The sequence below is a fragment of the Phalacrocorax aristotelis genome, chromosome 9 (assembly GCF_949628215.1).
Source record: "Phalacrocorax aristotelis chromosome 9, bGulAri2.1, whole genome shotgun sequence".
Classification (NCBI taxonomy): Eukaryota; Metazoa; Chordata; class Aves; order Suliformes; family Phalacrocoracidae; genus Phalacrocorax; species Phalacrocorax aristotelis.
The window spans coordinates 7,322,766-7,345,912 of NC_134284.1; the positions used below are offsets into that span (position 1 = coordinate 7,322,766).

Here is a 23,147-nt window from a genome sequence, read left to right on the forward strand (position 1 = left end):
TATGATTCCGATAATTCCCAATTTGCTTTTAGAAAAATTAATTTGTCTTGACTCCTCAAGTCGTTAAAGAGGAGAATCTCTATATATCCATGAGTCCACCACTGCACCTTTAAGTGGACTTGCTTTTAAATACACACACACGTATACACTTTCAGTTTTTGACAATTAGCCTGAGTCTATTTTTACGTTTATTTTACAGTTAATTTAAGATTAAGACTGAGGATGAATGAAAATAAACAATGGCCAAATTTAGCTTTGTAGGAAAGTCCTGACTGAAATATATAGACATTACAGCATGGCAGAAAAGTTGGCACATTCAAACTCTGCCCAACCAGAGCTGTTTCAGAGCATGTTACAAGGCCAGCGTTATCAGAGAGCTTCCTTCAGGGTCCAGCTAAAGTGGAAAAGGATTTCTTTTTAGGCAGTGGGAGTAGAGGAAAAGAGGTGTGGAGGAGGAAGAAGAGATTTATAAGTAATTTTTCACAATACTTTTTGATTTTCTATATTCTTTTCTGTTTGAATAAAGGTGCCTTTTCTTCATGTCTTCTGCAGTACGCACATTCTGTCCAGCAGAGGTGAGAAATAAGTAAAATTCTGATGGCTTTGGTCATGTTATATATCTGGCATAAACTTCATCTGGACAAAGCTCATCTTTGAGGAAAGAATGGACTTATCTGATGAAAAGCTCATGATTGTAACATCAAGCCAAGACGTGATCAGTAGGCGTTTATTGTATGTGGCTCTTATCATTGTACACTTCTGCCTCTCATCCCATGGGTCTCTTATTTTTTAACCTCTCTTTTCAGTGCCTGTATGTCAACTGTTTTCTTCAGAGATAGCCTGTGGCACAGAATAATTTCCAGCTTGTTGCCGAGTTACTCTGGCACAGGATTTCCTGTGCAGCCTGAACCCCTCTCACAGTTAAAGCCAAACGGGTCACTGTTGGAATACTACGTAATTGTTAGAAGTGAAAATTAGTATCATTAAAGTTTTCAGGGGAAGGAGGGTGGGAGGTATCTGTATTACCTTATCAGTTCAATGGAACTCAGTGGAAAAGCACAAGCACCATGTTTCTCTAAAAACTAAATTCCCATTATTTTCACTGGTACAAAATCAGTGTATTCAACTTCCCCCCTCCCCCAGTATGTTTCAAAACTGAACTTATGATATAAAAGCAGTCCAAGTAGGTTCTTACAAAGTGCGTTTTATAGGTATGCGGGTGATCTGGCAGCATTTTCCTACCTACCCCTACCTGGGCCTCTTATTGACGAACTAATTTACTCCACCTACTTCTAATGCTATTCCAGGGGTATTTTAAACAGAAAGATTAATCAAATGAACGTATTTTAACAAGACTTTTATTGAAAACATACACAAAGTCAACAAGTTATTTAGCTTCTGAATGTACATATTAGGGAATATTCATATTAGAGAAGGGTATTTTAAGAAATGGGAAGTACAACCAACATATGCTGTAGTTTACATTACTAAGGCATTTAGGCTTAAGAGCAGGTTACAGTGTGTGTCTGTGTGTGTATCTATATACACAAACGCACAAACACATACACACAGGTTATCTGATTTGAAACTGTACAGTGCTATGCAAGTCATTATTTTTTGCTTTTTCTATTTTTTTGATGCTAAATTAAGCTTTTATGCAAAAGGTAGAGTTGTTCACAGAACAGCAGTTATAATCTACTCTTCAAGAGTTTGCTTACAATTACAATACTAACGATGCACAAACCCCACCCCACCCCACCCCCGATCTTCATGGGAAAGTTCTCTCTTACCAAAATGAGGCTCAAGTAAGAAAAACACTAGTTTGCAAAGGCACCGTGGAGACAGGTTTTAATACATTAAATACAACATGAATCATTCACAATAACAAGTTTAGTGTTTCTGGGAACTTTTGTAAATACAACACAGTTGGTCACACAAAAATGTTTCTGTTGATTTGTCTTGGCAACTCAGATACATCAACAGTGTAACAGCATAACAGCTTTGTTCCCATCTGACAGAAAATAATGGCAGTTCTGCAAGGCAAATGTTAAACCTGACCGTATGTATTTATTAATTCCACAGTGTTTTGACAGATTATAGGGGATGCAACTTAAAGGATGCTGACACGCTCACTGAGGGCTTTCATTTCTGTTTCTTCTAGCTTGGTGTTTTCATTATGGTTAGCACTTGGACTGATCAGGTGTGCTGGATACTGCAATCCATGTTCTCCTGAATACTGTTCCCATCGGGAGTCATCACTTTCATGGGTGATGTAACGTTCCCCCATTTTACATTCAAGTTCCCTTAAATCTAACCAGGTTTGATAGTCCTGAAACAAAATAACAGTATTAGTTTTAACATTCCTAAAATAAATTACGTTCCCTTCTACTACCTACAATACGTGAAGTGCTGTTAACTCAGCAATCTAAAGGTCACGCATCCCTACTGCTCCAGAATGGAAAAATCTTGTAATTAATAAATATGAAACCTGCCTACAGAGACAGGTTTCATTTCTGGAGGATTATTTGATAAATTAATTTAGTTAAACTTCGCAGTCAGTATAGTATGGACATGTTATAGGTTGTTTTGCAGAACGTATCAATAGTCTGCAGATTTCCATAACATCTAAATGAGGCGTGGGTGGTAAAACAATTCCTTGCACTAGTCACAAGATAAAAAAGGAAGAAGAAACATCTTTAAATCATGCATATATATCTCCTAGTGATCCATATCAGCTAGTCAAGACAGTTGTTCCATCTCAGCATAATGGTGCAGAATACGAATTCAGCTTGGGCTAGAAAAAATCTGCTTTTTCAAACTTGGGCTATTACTGGTGTGCTCAAAGAGATGTATACGTCTAAATATCAAGGTACTTTGGAACTCCATGTTGACAGTCAACACTAAGGTGGCTGAAACTGGTTTGGTTCTCACGCTGTTTAGACCATCATGTTCTGCAGCCTCTGGTCTGCCTAAAGCATATCTCAGGTTTAATAATTTCTTTTTTTTATTCCCACCCAAAGCATATATGAAGCTGCAGTAATAAAGCCAATCCTAGCCCCATGCAGTCTAACCTCTGCTCATGATTCTGTATCCAGTTTTCTTTTTTTCTCCTTCACCTTGTTTCAATCTAAGACACAACCCTGGTCACCCACCAACGCACCAGAAAGCCCCCACACTGTAAATGCATGAAAGCCTTCATCCTTAGTATCTCACATCCTTTGGCCCACTTCTTACACACAACCTCTCAGAAATCACGTCTAAGTCTCACTGCCCCGCACCACTGTGATCTTTCCTTAGCCCACAAGGTTGGGCTCTTCTGGAAAGAGGACTCCTCTCATCCTTGGTGCTAGAGCTGCTGCTGTACTGCCTCACCTTTGTTCAACTCCACTCACTATTGCAAAACTAATAAAAGTGGATGTTGAGAGGTGAAGGACTGTAACCCATCATGTGAGACAGCCAGCATCTTTGCTGGAGCCCTTAGCCCAGATCACCTCTCTGGTCCCCAGAGGCTCAGACAAATGCATCCTGCAATGGTTGCCAGGGAGAGGAGCAGTCTTGGAGGGAAAGACTAGAGAGGGAGAGGATACGTGGGAGGAAGAAAGCAAGCCCAGGGGAATTGTCCCTGGGGAAGGCAGGGTGCAAGGTGGGAGGTTGCAGCCCTTTTCCTCCTACACCAGCAGGTCACCCTCTACTTTGAGAAACAGTTGCAAATGTAAGGTACTGGAGTAGGAGCCAGTTCTCGGTTTGGATAAAGATTCTTTTGGGATTGTGAACTATGCATCTGACCTGTGCCATGATTACTTTCCTACATGCAAATGTGGAGCCCTTGGAGATCCCATGAGCTGATGCCCAAGCCTGGCCTCAGCCCCTTCCTGTCCCCATGGAGGTGCTCAATGCCCTGGCCTGGGGTCCTCCCCAGCCTGCCCTGCTCCCTGGCTGGGGGTGGTGGGACGGGCCACGGCTGCTCACTGTACTGATGCTGTTTTAGCTCTTTCAATGTACGGTGATTTGGCTGCTGCCAGGATAAAAAAATTAACATATGAGGAGCAGAAGACAGTGGCTGCTAGCATCTCAGAAACTCGTAACATTTCAGTTTTCAGCTGAAGATTTCAATTGAAGGTGGCGAATGAATTTTTCCGGAAAGCACACAGCTTCGCTAGTTCTTCTGATGACTGTGAAGTGGCAGCCCATTGATTAGTTTTGACAAGAAGTGAATAAGGGTAGACTCCAAGCAATGAAAAAAAAGGTAAGTCAAATGACTATAAAGAGTTCTTTTTATATATATTATGTTCTCAGTGGACAAACAAGATAAAATATTTTTGTAGCGTATTTTGAAAACATGAGAGAGTTCAGTATTAGAATCTAATACTTAAAAAATTAATTAGAATATATATGGTGAAAGATTATGAGGTTCCCAGGATCTGAAAATATCTTCAGGTTTGTAGATTTGCTTAGGTTCTGTTGTGCTTAAGGATGAAATCTTTTTATATACTTAGAGCCTAAATACATAGGAAAAACCACGGAATTTGTAGCAATACCTGTAACCACGGGTGGCTTAACGTTTTGTCCACACTGTAGCGCTTTCTCATTTTCACTTGCAACAAATTATTTATGAGATCAATAGCTGGAAAGAAATAATATTAAAAAACAGCAGTTTAAATATATTTGTTTCAACTGGGGCATACAGAGAGATAGACATGACAGTTGTAAAAAGAGGACAGTCATCCCTCCTTACTCCAGCTTTTTACAAACCACAGTCAATGGTGATGCCTCTGGAGGTACCCATGCAACCCTCCCTACCGGGATTACAACTGCTTTACTGGACAGTTGCCTGCCACCTAGTATATTGTCCACCTCTGTGTGTTCATTTGCAGGCATGCAGCAAAGTCTGAAGATAATTCTCACTCATGTCAGATGGATGTCGTTGCCAGCTAGATATTGAAGGAGCTGAATAATCACCTTGCCTGTTTTAAGAGCAGGAAATGGGACAGAATTCTTTAAAGTGGTACATCTTTGCTATTTTTTACCAGGATATCATGCAATCCAAGAAAAGCTGCTTTGCAAGCGTAAGAGTTCTGAGTATCAGAAGTCAAGATGCAGGCGATCCGTACTGGCAAGAGACGGACAGTGCTGTGTAGGTTAAAGCAGAAGCTAGGGAGTTCAGTACAGATGGGCTGAGTGCTGGAACTGAAGGAACAAAGGATCTCCTTAGGAATCTGGAATAGTCTGTTAATGCGAAAATTCTGAATTTAACTGGTATTAAATAAATTTTAGAGGTTCAGACACTGATACGGTTCTGTGGGACTATTCAAAGGAAATAAGGAAAGATCCTGGTTATTCTCTCTCTTCCGGCTTACAGAAAAGCGATCCTGCCCTGTAGTGTCCTGACAGCCACTATCTAACGTAACTTGGTCTGGGTACAGTTCATACAAGATGTATTAACAGTAAGATTAATGTTGACTCAATTTCAGAATTTAAAATAAAATTATGGTAATTAATAGTTTGATGATTACTTTTTGAGTTGTACTGTTTAAAAACACTGGAGATAAAAAAATTTGGAAGGTATTTAGTTTAGACATACAACTCAAGTGTGATTCACGGGACCAAACTGGGGCACCAAATGTTAGGAAATTGAATTTTCTGTCTAGGAAGATAAAGCAGTTTTGAGGGAAGGGGAGCAACTAAGCTGTATTTTAAATTAAATTTTATGAATTTTCACTAGAGACTGATTTTTGTTTTAAATCAGGTTTTAAGTAATCCTTATGAGATGTTATAGGAGCTTGATAAAATTTGACAATATTCCTCTGTAAAATCAATACTGCAATAAATGCAGAGAGTTAAGAAAGACCACCTACGGTCTACACATCATCTACAGAAATCCAACAAGGAAGCAACCTGTATGCAAACTCTGGGATGATGGTACTGCTTTTCCTAACACTTTTTTGGGCTCCTGTTTACTTCCCATGACTTAAGGTTTGCATAAGTAGCCAGCTGATGGCTTATCAAGTTCCAGGAGCTGGAGACTTTGCTAAAGGAGATAAACTAGCCAACTGCTCCAGTAGCATGACTACGGGTCATTCAGATAGGTAATCATTCAGCAGAATCCCCAACAGGAAGATTCAAATGCAGCTTTAAAAAGCTGTATGTCCCCTTGATTTTAAGAAAGCTTGTTCTTTAGTTGTGTTTTACTGGAAAGACCCTCCAGAGTGCTTATGGCAGTTTATTAGTGTGGCAAATAATTAACTGTAGCAACGACACAGTAACAGTTTTCATCCTAAGTACCAAATTAACCCATGCTAATGACAGTTTTCATAGGAATGACTGCTTTAACTCAATTAGAATACAACCCACGCATTAACACAGAGGTTTACGAAATATCTGAAAACCCTATTATGAACCTACCATTCATTTAGTCCTACCATACAGACTTTAGCTTTCCACATAAGTTATAAAAAAGAAATCACCTTAAGAATATCAAGAAAACCAGTGACAAATTAACAATAAATTTATACTTGGTCCAGAATTTTTAAAGTATACCCATAATATTAGCTGCTTTTACAGCCATCACTTCCTAAGCCCTGTATTCTTCCAAGTATAGCTCTATTAATTAGTGGTATAAATTTTTCATATACATAAACTCCTTTCCTATTGCTGTCAGTACAGCTTGGTTGACAAATACTGTAGTATACATGCAGTTATTTTGGCAAAAAAAATTAATTTTCAGCTGGCAGAGCTTATTATTTTCAGGGACATGGATTCAAGAAATCTTTGGCAATTATAAGCTGCACCTTTACAAGAGAGGTTTTCTAATACTATCTACCCTAGCAAACTTGTAAGTAGAGCCAAGACCTTAGTTTAAACAGGTAGTTAAAAATTTACTGAGGTAGAGAACATCTTTGAGCTATAACATGCATTTAACCTCCTCATACTTAATGCTTACTCATGTGACTTTCTCATTAATGTGTGAAACAGAGTTTCTACCCACATTATGCTGAAACAAGTCTACATAAATACTGGCTTGAAGGCATCTGTGGTATTTATTTCTTACTCAAAAGCAGTGTAACAGGCACACTGTGATAAAACCTAATGCATGGCAGAAATTGCAGTGTTTATTCCCAGATTATTTAGTAGCATGAACTAATGTGAGGCACCTAATAGTGCACACCTCAGATAGCTCATCAGGCTAGTAGTAATAGCTGTGTTTGTAGCTTATGAAAAAAAAATTATAAATACAATGAATTATGAAAACTCCACAATGGACCAAAACACACCATGAATAATCCAAAGCTTGACACAGCATATTTTAGGACCATGCAGTTCAAAAGAACAGCCACCAGGCTGAAGACATACTAGGTAAAATACACTAACAGGCAGAGGGACAAAATCCCTCAGGGAGTAACCTGTAGCTAAGTCAAAATAAATCACAGAATCATAGAATCATTAAGGTTGGAAAAGACCTCTAGGATCATCAAGTCCAACCATCACCCCAACACCACCATGTCCCCTAAACCATGCCCTGAAGTGCCACGTCTGTACATTTTTTGAACACCTCCAGGGATGGCGACTCCACCACCTCTCTGGGCAGCCTGTTCCAATGCCTGACCGCTCTTGCAGTGAAGAAATTTTTCCTAATATCTAATCTAAACCTCCCCTGATGCAGCTTGAGGCCATTTCCTCTCGTCCTATTGCTAGTAATCTTCTGAGATGATGCAAATTTGGTGGACTTGATGGTCAAAGTTGGAAACAAACAGTAATGGTGTTGAAAATAGCTCTATATTTGACAGATGTGAAATTTAAAGCTACAAAACAGGAGAGAATTCTGTGAGCAGATTCCTCTGTATTAATATCTAGCAAAATTCCACAATGAAGTCTGAATTAAGCTCAATTTGTCATACAGCAATTCAGTGAAATTGGAAATGTAAGCTGGGCTGACAGAACAGAAATACCAGATTGGGCAATAAAATGTTGAATGGGTGTGACAAAACCTGGTTTTATACAAGATACCCAAAGTTTACCTCAGAAGCCACCCTCTACAGCAATGCTTTAAAATTCAATTTAGACATAGAAACACAAACTCAGTTTTTGGAGAGTATTCTTTCAAAAGACAGAAGCTATTGGAAGAAGGTGGGGAAATGCAGCTGCTTAGTGGGGGTGGAAACCAGAACTCCTTATGGAGGAATCTGTGAGATTGTGTGTGTGTAAACACACACATCCAGACAATCTCTGAAAAACCTTAAAATGTAAAGTAATTGGGTTTGCTGAAGTTAGAGAAGGGATTTTGTGCATGAGGGCTAAGACTTGGGAAAAGATGTTCACAGAAATGTTCTGAATGGATCATCAGCTGGGAAAAAAGTACACTTCTGAGAGCTACAAAAATTGAGAGGCCTTAGTTTTTATAGGTTAAGTTTTAATGGGGGAAGAGGACAGACAAAGCATTACACAAAAAAAGCGCTACAATTTCTCAGCAGAAAGAGTTGATGAGATAATCCAGATGTTAGGACATCAGACTGACATGCTATGGAGAGAAGAGAGTCCTAGTCAATGACTAGACCACATTCCTGAGCGGCAGAGAAGAACAGAAGTGTTGATAGTGACTGAAAGACATTAGATACTCAAAAATATTATCCTCAAATGGATTCTGTCTTCTTTCTTGGCTTGTAACTGTAAATTTTTATTTTTAAATTGCTAGAAAATGCTACAGAAAAAGTAACTCAAGAAAATAAACTAACACAGACTACGCTATTATATTCATGGTATACTTTTCCTCCAAAATACAACTTATTCCCATGTTTTTGCTCTGAACGTGCCAGACTTTATTTTAATTGTATTTTTTATATAATCATGCAGTTTAAGCTATTATGGGTCATGTGTAAGACCAATAACTGAGTAAGGCACACAGAATGGGAACACTGAGGCTACTTTACCACTGTTGTCGCTTTTCCAGGCACAATTTTTAGGTATGACCTTTTGCTACCCTCTGCATTCCAGCTCCCAAATTAACACTGTTGCTTGGCAATATCAGAAAAATCATCTACTGAGCACTAAAACCAAAGCGGTGATAAACACAGCATCATTCACTCTAATTGGTGCACTACCCATTAAATGCAAAGAAATATGTGATTTTCCTAAAAAGTAAAATATCTGAGCTTTTAATTCCTCTCTGATTGTAATAAAAATAGAAGTAAACATGGTGATAACTAAATTTAGCTATTAAACTTTTTACATGAGTAATGGTCTGAAGAGTGCTGAAATAACTACAGTTGCAAGAAGTTTTACATCCAATTTGGTGCTCTGAGCCAGAGTAGTAATCATAACCAACAAACAAAAGGCTTGAGTGCTCTTCTGCTTCCCTCGGTGTCGATTTTTGCGATAGGCATGCAAAAATTCCTAACACTGCTTTCATTAGCCACTCTGTGACAAACTATATGCCCTTTAATAAAATCGTTTCATGGACACTGGCAATACACTTGGTTGATGATCACTTCCCTTAATCTAAACTGAAAATTGCATAACAAGGTAAAAAACCCACAACTTTTGAAAGTTATGGTTCCACTAAAAGTACAAACGCAGAGTTTCAAGCAAATGAGTTACTGCAGTTTACGAAGCAGCTAGCTCAGGTGTGTCAGCTGCGTTTATGTTTGTGGTCCTCACCTGGCACAGTTGTGAAGTTACCCTCCTGCCTCCATCTATTGTTTTAGGATGCCTGTCTTATCTGCCATCATTTGCTTTGGGCATCAAGCAGGATTGTTGAACAAACATTTATTTCTTTTGCCTTTTTTTTTTTTTTTTAAGCTTAAATTGACATGTAATTCCTTCTACTACTTCTCACTCTTCTACAACAGCGTTTCTAGGATTATCGTATTATGAACATTCATAGCAACCAGTACTGACATACTTCAGCAGTAAAAACAGAACAGTCATACATATTGCATTTGATATGGTAGGACAGCCTGAGCATTTTTATTGGCATGCATAAATCAGAGTTAATATTAATTCTTTTAGATGGTAGCCAAGCTCTTCAGCTTCAAGTTCACTGAATTCTCACTTTCTGCCTGCTGTTACTGAGGCATGGAATATAGTCTCTGGATGAAGTTATCACTTTTAAAATCTAGTTATAATGTACAATTCATAGAGTCTTTTGGACATATGAGAAGAATGCAGGAAGTAATGGAGAAAAAGAAGAATATTTACGTTAGTTTTACTTATGGTAACCTTTGGACAAATGGCTCCTATTTTTCAAATTCGCACAGCGTAATACTTCAAAAAGGTCTTTCTTATCTGCATTAAAGATAATATTTATTTTGCATTTCTTTTATCTGCTACAATACTTGTCTCATCAATATTGGTTTCAATTTTTTAATGCTATAGCAGTGCAGCAAAATTTTGGTTGAAGGCTTCTGTGAAGACTGGTTGTTTATTATGTGTTAAACTTCTCTTAAATATTTGCACAAGTCTTTAAATGTCAATAAATGTATTGGACTAACTGCTGGATCTTCAACATTTTTTCTTTCTTACAAGTAAAAATGTAACTTAAATAATTTTGTTTTAATTTTAAAGCAAAGAATAATGCTTCTTGCAAGAAAGTATCTGTGTAGATCCTTTAAGACAAACAGTGATTTCAATCATACCAGCTTGAGAGAGATAGGTTGATCAATGTTTATTTACAAAGACTTTGCTGGATTCTGCAGCAGCATCCCATTTCACACTGCGATATAACTCCCTTGCAAGCTTGAGTGGAAGAACTAGTTGATGATGATTAATGTCCTCGTGGGAGAACTGTTGCTATGATACACATTCCAGGAAATAGTTAAACAAGAAACTGACTGTGCCTTTACATTAAATCTATTATGGATCTTTTTATGTGAAAACTAAAAAAAAAAATAATATTAAAAAGTAATCAGTGTCATGTATGTTAAAACTTAGGTTGAAAAATGTTCAATGATTAAGAATAACTGGCAAAAAGAATAATGTAAAAGATATGGCAGGCTTAATCTGTTTGGGAAGCTCGAAGAGCCCATGGCAAGCTAAAGGAAGATTTTTGAGTGCACCACTGTAACCTGTTGGGATCGAAACTAACCCTCTCTCTGAGTTTTGTAGATTTACAGCACTTAGTGCAGAGAAATTAATGAGCCCCAGCATATTTTAGCTAGAAATGAGCTTCATGCTATCATAGTTCACATTTAAATACACATACCCTTTCAAATAATTTTTATTTGCAGTGTTGAGTAAGCAACTTCATAAAATCTTTAAAATCATCTGTGTTTTCCCCCCAAATGCTTCTATGATTTATAGCATCAATTATGATGGTACTGTTCAGAACTGTAATCCAGATGAGATGTATTAGGACACTGGGTACAGATTTACATGTTAAATGTGATATGTGGTCACAGATAACAGAAACTGGAGGGGCCCAGGCACCTTCCTTCTTGTGACCTGAGCAGGAGTGTGGACCAGAGTAGCTGACGTGAGAAAAATGCTCCTTTATTTCCCCTAGCAAATCGGGAGTTTCAGTTCAATTTTGAGCTCTAAAAGTCAGCATTATCAAGTAATAACTGGACAGAGATCTAGGCTCCAACTCCCTGTGTCAAACATAATGGATCTGTTCAGACTTTTATCAGGTTTTCATTTAGCACAATAGAGTGGCTCATCAGTTAGGAATTAAAAATATATAATAAAATCACAACGTACAAGCAGATTTTAACTTAGTAATTTGTTAAAGGGTGTTCTTTCCCACCCTTCTGCATACTTGCAGCCTGATATCCATTAACTCTTAATGAAGGCTGTGAATCTATGAAAGGAGAGATAACACCCCAGTAGGTGAGTTTTCTGTAGGTGCTCTACTGAAACTTCACCCCTGAATGTAGAAATTGATCTTCTGTCTACCACAGTAGAAACCTGTGGGAGACAATTTCTTGCAGTCTCTTCTGTGTTGATTGCTGTTTGCTTATCTCTAGCGCCAGAAAAAGCATTGCTGCCAACAGATTCTGTCAGCTTACATATCAGAAGTGTGTGGAGGTTCAGGAGGACTTTGGTGTGTAATTGTGCAGATTTATAGCTTCTTTTCCCTCCCCCCCAACAGATCTCATCAAACTTCATCTGCCATTGAGATAAAACAACAAACAATGCTCTCAAAGCATTTTTCAGCAGAGAATCTCACACGGCTATAGTACATATTATAGTAAGCAGCAGGCATGCTTCTCTAAGCTACCATTAATGTGTAAGTTAAACACGTCATCTGAAACTCAGAAAAACTGTACTGTAAATAATGGAAACCATAAATTCTAATGTTTTAATTCAATTTGGTACATATTACAATTCAGAAAAAAGGTAGGACTCTGAGGTTTATAATATTTCCTTTACTTTAAGGCTTACGAAGCAACCTTGCAAAAGTTAAGGACATAAAGAAAATGATAAAATAAAAATAATTTAAAAAAAGATAAAACCCAGAGCAAATCAAGTTGCCTGGAAATGTTTGTTATGTATGAGAAATGTTGGTGAAGCTAGAACTGGTATTTTTGTTAAATTCCCTACTTTGTTGTGCTCAGACAGGTCTTTAATAGAATTAATTTACCTTCCTTGAAGATGTTCATAGTGAATTATTCACACTGTTCTTTTACTATCAAAAGTTTGTAATGACATTGACCAGAACTCTAGTATCAGAAATTCTCACTGGCTACCTCCAAGCCCTCCCCCCACCGCAGAAAGTCTCTTCTATGATACTTTCTCACATTGTTCTTGAAACCTCATCTGCTAGGAATTGTTCAGCATCTTTTTTATCTTCTCCACAGAAGGACTATCAGGGTTCAGCATCCTACTGAATGGAACCTAAATTACTGGCACAAGTAGAATAAGAAAAAGGCTGCAGAGGCACTCGAGCTGAAAGAAGAGGTATAGAAATAAATATAAGCAACACTAGTTCCAGCAGCTGAGGTTCCCCACAAGACTCTATAGCAACCCAATCTGCAGGTGGCTGCGTGCCTCCTTCAACACCTCCTGCAGATCCCACGCTGGAGGATTATGCCATACGCAGTCTTTACATACTCTGCAGAAAACATCTAAAAAAGCAGCTGATAGCACAAAACCGAGACTTCACGTTATGGTAGATTATGATACCTTGAAATTTCAAATCTTTTTTCTTCACCAGTACGTACAGGGAAAAAATAATAAACGCAAAACACAACTATTCTTTTTTAGCATTTATATAAAAAGAGCCACAAGCAGATATTACCTTCGTGAGAAATTTCTTTCCATGGATTAGGCGGATACATGAAAGCAGCATTCTGGATTTGGTCATGTATGTCTTCATCTTCATTGAATGGAAAGGTACCACTGAGACTGACATAAATGATGACACCCACAGACCACATATCCAGAGATCTGTTATAGCCTTTGTTCCTCAGCACTTCTGGAGCAAGGTAGGCTGGCGTTCCTACAACCGAACGCCTAAATGATTTCTCTCCAATGATTCGGGCAAAGCCAAAATCACAAAGTTTTACCTGTTTGAAGGAGAGTATAAGAGTAAGACAGATATTTTTATTATCAAATACACAGTTGAGGAACTTTTATCATACTTTAGTAGCAGGATACATCTCTACTGTTCCTTCAAGGATACTTTTTTTAAATTCCTCTTTGAGAGGAATACCCTTATTCCACCGAGACATTAGACCACATTACCAGTCCATTGCCTCTCCTGTATTCCTTCATTTCGTGAATAAACCACGGTAAAAGCAGTAACACAGGACAGCTTAGGATGAAAGAAATACAATTTTGGATGGGCCTAACAGCTCAGGCTCTCAGTGAAAGTAGTAATACAAAGTAATATTATTCATTCATAACATAAAAACATGGCTTTTTTACCTAAAAAAATTTTTACCTATGGCTTTTACCTTAAATCAAGCAAGTTGACAAAATGTAGCTCTTGAACTTCCACTTTCATTTTATTGTGGACCTAGTTAAACCCTGCCTCTCTGCAAGCTCCCTTGTCTGATTTATTCAGAGCTCACTTAATGCCTCAGCATAGATCCTTCCCTTCCAACTATTGATATTGCTATTATTTACAAATTATCAATAGCGCTTCTTTTGCATATGGGCAGTTGGAGGAGATTATAGATGAACTCTGCAGATCAAAGGTAACAGCAGCTGACACAGATACCTTTTAATGAGAAATACAACAATAAGACAGAAAGCATATTTAAATATTCTGCAATCTACCTGGCATTTAAATTCATAAAATTAAAGCAGATGCTCTAGTTCTTCATGAGCTCTACCCTAACTTTCAGAAAAATAACTCTCTCTCCTGTCACTGCTTGCATATTGTCACTCATCTGGACCAAATCAACCAGGTAAGTGCTGTGAAGGTGAGCGAATTAAAACAATCGCACAAATAGTTATGTCACACTTGATCTAGATTAATATTTTAGGCAAATGACAAAAGGCAAGGATTTTCAAACATGTCTTCTTTGGAAAGTTTTTTGAATAAGTGATCAGTTTTTTCATATCTAAAAATTCTGTGTAGTTCCTGGAAGAGATACAGACAAGTCACTCATCACTTTTTTGTTTGCTCATAAAATTATCATTGCTAACACTTCTTAATGTGAACAATTTATCTCATGAAAGGGCATTTTCTACTTGCCTGTGGGAAAGGATCAGCTGATGCCAATAACACATTTTCTGGTTTGAGGTCACAGTGAACAATATTTTTGAAATGAAGATGTCTTAAAGCAACAAGGATCTGTGAAGAAACAAATCAGAGATTCAGTTTTAAATGTCATACCTTTTTTTTTTATATATTGTTCAGACAATATCAGCGATCAGAGAAGCAAGGACTGGTTTAGAGAGAAACAATCCAACAAAAGCGTACCTTTTACAAGAATGTCTACAATGGAAAAAAAAGGAAGAGAGAAAATGTCAGCTTTTATTTGCTGTGCCCCAAGTTTTCTTGATGTTTCATTGTATGGAATATGATTTTTCCCTCTCCAAAGACTTTATATTCTAAACATTTTTTAAAAAATGGGTTCTAAGTACTTCTTTACTTTTTTGTGTGTGAAGTCTTTGGATACAGAAACATTTGCAAGATGACCTTCCAGATCTAAATTCCCTCAAATAATTTCACAGAAATATTGTGATCCAATTTAAGTGTTTCTTGAGGAGAGAAAGCACAGGAGCCTTGCATGTATTTTTATTCTGTTACACACGTAAGGACGTGGCAACAGAGAGTAACAAATATCCATCCTATTCCTGTGGCTTTAACTCCACTCCTTGTGTCTGGTCAGGGCTGGTAGAATCCCACTATATTAGAGCAAGCAGCGGTGAGGAGCCTGAACAAACCTGGGAAGGTAAGAAACCAAATTCTGAAGCTGTTGGCAGTTTTGCTCATGAAAACCAGAAAACTAGGGAAGCTGCTATGTTCTACCCTAAATAATAAAATTCCACCATACCACTGTTGTTCCTGCTCCTTTCTTTTTCCTGACTGCTGAAACACAGGTGCTCTGACTCTGAGGTGGCTCACTACTCAATTGTGTGTCTAAATTTAAACCAGTATTAGGGGCAGCTAAAGAAGCAATATGATAATATGACAACAGGAAGAACAAGCAAACAGTCAAACAAGAACACCAAACTCAGATCACGTTGTTAAAAGAAGGCCTACAGGAAACCAGATTCATTCAATCAGAGGTAGTGCTGAGATCCAGTCTCTGCACAGAAAAGATGCACAGAAGTGCACAGCATGAACGGCAATGGTTAGGCGTGAGGAAGTTCAAGAGGCTCCAATTTCTTTATGTATGTCTTCAATGGTTTCCTGTTAGCGCTTTGCATCCCTTTCTTATGCTTAATTCTCCAAGCATATGAGAAACTGTAGCTTGATGGCCCTTCCATCCAGCAGCCGGAGTTGCACATGCACCTAGTTCTAGGTCCTCTTAATGGTTTACTACCTATCAGATAATGTACACAAAGCTGTCTTACCATCCCTGATATTACAATTCAGGCTTTCATAAATCAAAGAAGTAAATTATGCCAAAAGCAAAACATAAGAAACAGTGATAATAATTGACATAAAATCTCTCTCTAGGTCTATAATTAATTTCTTACCTGAGTAATTAAAAACTTTGTTATTCTCTCTGGCAATCTGCCCTTTTCACTTGATAAGATCATCTCCAGCATGTCTCCATGGAGTTTTTCCATAACAACAAACACTCTTTCCGGTGTCTCAAACATACACTCCAGATTTACAACCCCAGGATGATGAAGATTCTATAATAGATAAACACAGCACTAGATTTCCCAACATGATCAGTAGGTTTTATCATGACATAGCCAGTCTTAAGACCCCCCCGTAAACCAGACAATGTTTCAGTATTTCATAATTTAAACTGTGCCTAACCCATAGGCAACAGGCATGAAATTTCTAGGAACAGTACAGGAGAATGGATTAACTTCAAATTAGTTTAAACAAACACATTTTCCTTATTGCGCCTGGTGCCTAACGCTGCAGAAATTGTAATTCCTGACGTGACATTGCCAATACATTTGGTCTTGGCTGTTTATGCAGATTAAGCAGCAAGATTCCTAGTATTTTTGCAAAAATACTAGTGATTATCAATTAAAATAATTATCATCTTCTCTGATATTTATAGAAATTTATAAATGGACTTAATATGGTAAAAAAGAATACAAAAATACCTGTAAAATTGCAACTTCATTACGAAGTTGGCTTTCCTGTTTAGTTGGAAACCTTAGTTTGTCAATTATTTTAATGGCAACATCTCTTCCTGTTTTGCGATGTTTTCCTGCATTAATAAAACAAAAAGCCTCTATCAATTAACACAATTAATTCTGAAAAATGTTCCGCTTTCACTGGATTGTACAAATTTCCACACAGAGCGGGTTTGCAGCAAATTAAGTCACGTAAGTCATTAGAAGTTTTCTGTCAATTCCCTTCTTTCTGCCCTCTAAGGAGAGAACTTTTCTCATTATCATCTGACAAAGCTGTTTAAACAGGTAAGAAACACACACATATGTGAAAGTCAGCTCTTCAAGAATACAGATGGAAAGTTAACTTTCTGATGTATCCATATATGCTCGTTCATATACTTAAGCTGCTTTCTCTGCAACTGGCAGGTTGTAGGTTTAGTCCTTCAATAGTAGTTCCAGGCTAGCAAATAATGAAAACGGTGATCGCCTTTAGGCATGTGAGTCCATGTCCCAGCTCTATCAGAGGCCCAACAGAGATTCTTCAGCAAGAAATTTGTTGTTAGTTCTCACTTCACACTGTCTCAAGCAAGAGCTGTACCTAAACACACCCCCAAAAACTGCTGAAAAAAAAGGAGGAAAAAGAGAGGAAAATGGATAAGAAAATGAAAAAGAAGCAATTCAAACAAACTACTGAAAAACATAAGGAAAAAAACTCACAAAAGCATGCCAAGAAAAACAGTAGGAAGAAGAAATATTTTTTTCTTCTTCCTTTATAGTCCTCAAAAAGAACACTTTCCTGCACTTCAGGGTTTTCTTTACTAGAGCTGATAGAGAACATAAAGGTATTAATATACAGTGACTCATTACTGGGTAGAAAACTTCAAAGTACAAAGAGACTTTGTCAATAAAAACCAGTTTCATTGTTTAATGAATACTGCTTATATAAAACAAGGGGCAGCCAATTTCTGTAACAAAACGTTTCAGAGTCCAAACACTTTCACCATTCAATAGATTTTCTCTCTTACGCATAACTGTCCAGTGCACCAAAGCCTTACCTCCATAAACAATTCCAAATTGTCCTGATCCCAACACCTCGTCTGGGAAGATTTGGTACACAGTGCTAATATCCTGTGTACATAAACATATGTTAAGCCCTGAGATATGGAAAAAAAATTTGTATTTCATTTGCTTTTTTTAAAAGAAAGTAGCATACATTTGCTATAGTACATTTCAAAATATATTATCTGCCAGAGACATTAGAACGGATTTTCTTAAGAGCCACCTTAAATGCAATTGCTGTAAAAGCTGCCACATCTTCAATACGTTTCAGCCACTGCCATCCTCCAGGCAAGTAGCCCCCAGCGCACAACATTACACTTTATTCTTGTGAAATCTGAAGACAAGCATACATATGGAAATAAAGAGGGTCTTGTTAGCAATGTTCTACCCCAAAGTCCCAGGATCCCACGTCTAGCAATTACTGCTGTTTTTATGGAAAGGGAGAAATTACGAATTTAAAATTTTCTTGAAAAAGTTCCTATGTCAGCTCATGTCAGCCAGGGAAATGCAAGTGGTTTCTTAGTTTATAGAAAGCTTTGTGAGTATCAGCAGGTCTGGGCTTTGGCTGTTTGTGTGTGTCCTTTGAGATGGGTAAAATATTCCATCCGTGCCAAAGAGGGAGTCTCATGTCTCACTATTTCTTAGGGCCTAAACACAGGCTAAAGGACACGCTGTTAGCAGATTCATTTGGGAGTCTCAAACAAACCTCAAATCTTAGAGGTCAGTTTCATTTTCCTGATATTTATCCAGCAGCACGCAGGAAGAAAAGAACACCAAGGAGTTGCTAATAAAGGTTGTCTTGCTTTTTCTTAGGAAACGAATGGACACAATCTTCCCTAGCAGGCAATCTTTTTCTGGCAAATACCAGAGCTGCCCCAGAGCTGTACTTGGCTGCAGGTAGTCCTGTTTATTTCCTCTGCCCATGAAACAGAAAACCAGCAGCATGACTGTTTACCTTGACCGCATGTCCTGTGTCTAACAGTCCTAGCGTAAAAGAAACCCGGAATTCTTTACATGTGTGTAACAACATATGTAACTCTGCCTTCGGAGAGACCTTCATCTTTGTACAATAGAGAATATCCGATCTCAGTGATAACAGGAGATGGCATATTTATCAAGGCTTGTGAACAGCTTTACAAACTTCAGCTGACAAATTCCATGAACTAATAACTTCTACAGCTCACTTTTCCTTTTGGTAATTAACATCCTGCACGTATCCTTAGTTAAATTCTGTGTGAAGTGAAATTACCCACACGTAATTCTCGCGTCTCAAGAAAAGGTACCATGAAGATGATTTTTCTCAGAAGTTAGCAAAGCTAATTGTCCGTTAAATCCTACAAAGCAAGTGAAATACGGCTGATGGGAACTCTTCTTAACATTCCTCTTAGCAAAACAGATCAATGACTTTGCAAGCTTTATCATAGCGTGTCTAGCACCAGCATCTAGACAACACTCACCACGTTTTCTTGAACTTGGCAGTTTGACACAGAAATACTGATGGAGATATCCCCTGGGGAAGAAAGTAAAATATACTTCAGATTGCCGTGCTTTCAGTTCAAACATGTAGTAATAGGAAATGACAATTACATTACATCAATATCTACTGACAGCTCTAGAAGTTGGACCAATTAGGTCAGCTTGCTCACCTACCAGCCAATAAAAAATTACACCAGCCCACAAATATGTGACTTGAACAACAGCTTTGCATTGTATGAAAAAGTACAGAATTATACATTTCATTATTAATTTTTTAATAGTGGAATTTCGTAATTCCCATTTATAAGGTTATTATTGCTTTTTTGCATTCTATTTTGGGGTTTTATACCTCATGCAAGTAATGTAACTGCAGCTAGGGTAAACTGTTTTTATTTAGTGGATTTAGTAATAATTTTTGTTTATTGTGTCACCTACAATGTATTTGGTGCCATTCAGATGAAGGCAAATATGTATTCGAATCGGTCTGCATACTGTTAAAAGCAATACACATTTCAACTGGCTTAAGAGACATTATTAAAACACATAGTGGAAACAAGAACTTGCACCTGTACTTTAATACAACAAATATCAGATCCAACCTCTACAAGTTCAGAGTTTAGGATGTTGCCATAAGCATTCTGAACTGCAAACCTGCTGAGGGCTTTAGTAAAGATTGAGAAAATGCCTGTTGCTAACTGTATGACACAAAGATGTAATTTTGGGCAGGAAAGAATGGTTCTTTGGAGCACTGCCGCCTCTGCCTTCTACCTCTGCCTAGGATCCTGTTCATGCTGATTTTTCATTTCCTTAGTACAGATTTCAGCCCCATGGAAACCAGTGCCCTCTACTATAAAGCCAGTATTACACACTAAAGACGCTACTACCCATCAGCACTTCTCGTAGTTGCCCTAAGTAGCACGAGTAACTTCTGCCCCATGTGACTTAATGCCTTGCCCTTTCTTTAGGAATAGACTATTTTTGGAATTGAATGTTTCAGTTACATGGAGACTTCTTTATCATTGCCAATTTGTTTTCAAAACAAATCATGCTGCTTTGTGTTTACCTGAAAAAGAAAAAAACATGGACAAAGACATGCATCTTACACTTAGAGCAGAAGACAGAAGGTTGCTATCATTCTCACTCCCCACATGAATTTGTTCTAAAGGTCTCAGATGACCTTAATTTTTGCACAAAACCCCCAAAGATAACTGCTAACTTGTACAGAAAATTTTCAAGCTTCCCAAGACAGAGAGAGGAGACAGCTGTCATTCCCAGTCCAGCATTTTAGATGATTTATTCAGCTATGCCATGCTCAAACCAGGGGCACTAGGCAACTAGCATGATTGAAATGACATCCAGAACTTGACAGTATTTTATGCAGAAATCCAGTCAAGAAAGCAAAGGACAGAGCTGATCTAACCTGATATGTGAGCTGTTGTGCCTCGAGATGTAATGCCACAGCCTGTTCTATTACTTGGTTTCTGAAGGGCTTGCGGTCTCATTAGCATTTTGTGCTGCATTAATAGCATCCAGATGTCAAGTGCTAAAGCAGGTGTATGTTGCAACAAAAGGTCTAACCCAAATTGTGTAGACATATCCCAATTTGCCTTACACTGACAGCTAGGCTGAATACAAGTAGCAGAGCAACCACAGCAGCACTTCCCTAGTGGTGGGGAATTGTTTGCTCTCTGCTACTTTGTTATCAGTACCCGAGCTGGATTTAGAGTTTCATGTTTGGTTTACACAAGCTGTCATCTTTGCTAGAGGATTACCCAAAGGTATGTAAATTGGAGGCAAAGATCTATTCAGTCCTTTTGGTCCTGGGTAATATCCTTGCCTTGTTGTGCTTAGAACAGCTGTTCTTCACACTTGAGTTCATTCCATCTCAGCATGGGACAATGTTTGTTGCAGCTGCACAGCCAAACGTGATGAAAAGGAGCAGATCATGTATGCTGCACTGACCTACAGAGTGAAGAGCTGCTTCTGCAGGTAGCTAGAAACATAAATTACAGTCGTGATGGGAAAAATCTATCTATTCCCAACTGGAGGTCAGAAAACTTCGTGCCTCTGCACAAAGAGGCTATTCATGTCACCAACACAAGTGTGGATGAGATGCCTTACTAATGTAACAACTATTTGTTCACTAACAAATCTGCATCTTGTGTATTAATACAGATGTGCTAGTAGAAACTGGAAACACATGGATGAGAAACTGTGGTGTTTAAAATAATACGCAGACAGGTGGTAAGCCATGACAGAATAGCTTTTACTAGCTGTGCAATACTTCCTTTTAACACGTGCGGAACACTGAGCACTGTCATTTGTGATATGACTCTACTTATCTGAAACGGAGGAAATGAATAAACTTACTGTGCAGGCTGGGTCCTGACCCAGTTGATGCCCCTTTAGGGATGACGGGCATCAGGGCGTGCTGTATTGCCATCTCCCACATTCGTGCCACATCAATGCCAATACCGCTGCTGATAACACTGTTATTCAGTGGAACACTTGAGAGGTTTTCTATGTTTTCTCCAACATAATAGACTATATTTGCTGTGCTTATTTCAAAACAATGAGGATTGGCTCCTTGAGGCAGCAAAGTGAAAGTTTTTGCAGGTTCCAGACACAAAATTTCAGACAATGGGATTTCCTAAAATGAAAAAATGCTTTACTTTCTGTGTAAATATTATCAACATGTAAAAACTAAAGCATGAACTTTATTTAACTAATTTATTATATTAGCTGTTGCTTTTAACCGTATGTTTCTTGTACAAACAAAAAGGCTCTTGTAACCTGAGACTCCCTGACACAGAGGACTGTTGATGATAAAATACTAAATGTTTCTTTACAAGACCAAGTAGAACTTTAATTATTTAATTAAACTTATCAAAGAGAGCAGTGAGGTGCCATCAGAAAACAACAGGACCATCCATATATCAACACTAAACCCTGTTAACTCCTTATCTCATAAAATTTATTTGCAATAAATTATTTGCAGAATAAATCTGTTCAACATTAAGATTCCAAATCCACCTTTCACATAGGCATAAACTTGATTGTTTCATTTTGAATAACACTTAGGGCATGTTTCACTGACATATTTCCCTGAAAGGAAGCCATATGAAAAAAATACTTTCCATTATTAAAACGTATTGCAGTAATGCCTGAGGAGTTTAACTGCCTCAGGTAAAAGGATATGAGCATTAAAACAATCTTTTACAATCAAAATCACAACATAATGTCCAAAGGACAGAATTATAATAATACATACTATACCTAATTGTTTGGAAAGAATTTGTATTATGAATGACAGATTGTCAGATGAGTTTCTTGGCAGAATTTGTTGCTGGAATTGAATTGCCCCTGTATAAAAACCTTCTATTTCCACACGTATTTTACAGTTCCTTGTTAGCTGACATCTTTCTGATCTGAGCTTGTTTGTGAAAGGCAAAACACACATATGCAGCTTAAATAATGAAACCAAACATAGATCAAAGTTATACTGCTAGTGTACTTTTAGTAAGTATCTACTAACTCAGCAATTTAGTCATTATATTCTGCTGGTACAAAAAGAGATTGAAAAATATTCCTTACTTTGTAATATTTGCTTCCAGTATCATTTTGAAAAAGCGTAATGCATTTGCTGTCCAGTCTCCAGTAGTGTCGTTTCCTCTGCCATGAAAAAAAAGAGAAAAATCTTTCTAGCATTTTCCAAGTAAATTAATGAGATGCTCATTTCTCAAAACCATCACATCCAGAATGTTTTGCTTAATTTTGAAGAGACGAATTGTGAATGATGAAGATTCATTTGCTATTCCATAATTTTTATGAGGCCTTTGAGTTTAGGATTTACAAGGCCACCCTCTGTTGTTTCAGTAATAACCTAGCTCAAATTGTCCAAGTTTTAAAAATTTAAAATGTCA

General features: G+C 37.8%; 1 protein-coding gene across 10 annotated transcripts in view; it reads right to left on the minus strand.

The window, feature by feature from the left end:
* Nucleotides 1-1,831: 1,831 nt before the first annotated feature.
* The window catches only part of PRKD1 (protein kinase D1), a 146,244-nt gene continuing 124,928 nt past the window's right edge, over nt 1,832-23,147 (minus strand). For all 10 annotated transcript variants that reach the window (XM_075103259.1, XM_075103261.1, XM_075103260.1 and 7 more), the window contains 10 exons: nt 22,819-22,896; nt 21,595-21,874; nt 19,206-19,258; nt 17,745-17,817; nt 16,678-16,784; nt 16,087-16,248; nt 14,633-14,731; nt 13,229-13,496; nt 4,539-4,624; nt 1,832-2,329 (listed from right to left, as the gene is read on the minus strand). In XM_075103259.1, the coding sequence (XP_074959360.1) occupies nt 2,111-2,329; nt 4,539-4,624; nt 13,229-13,496; nt 14,633-14,731; nt 16,087-16,248; nt 16,678-16,784; nt 17,745-17,817; nt 19,206-19,258; nt 21,595-21,874; nt 22,819-22,896 (1,425 nt within the window). In that variant the 3' untranslated portion in view covers nt 1,832-2,110. The remainder of the gene's footprint in view (nt 2,330-4,538; nt 4,625-13,228; nt 13,497-14,632; nt 14,732-16,086; nt 16,249-16,677; nt 16,785-17,744; nt 17,818-19,205; nt 19,259-21,594; nt 21,875-22,818; nt 22,897-23,147) is intronic.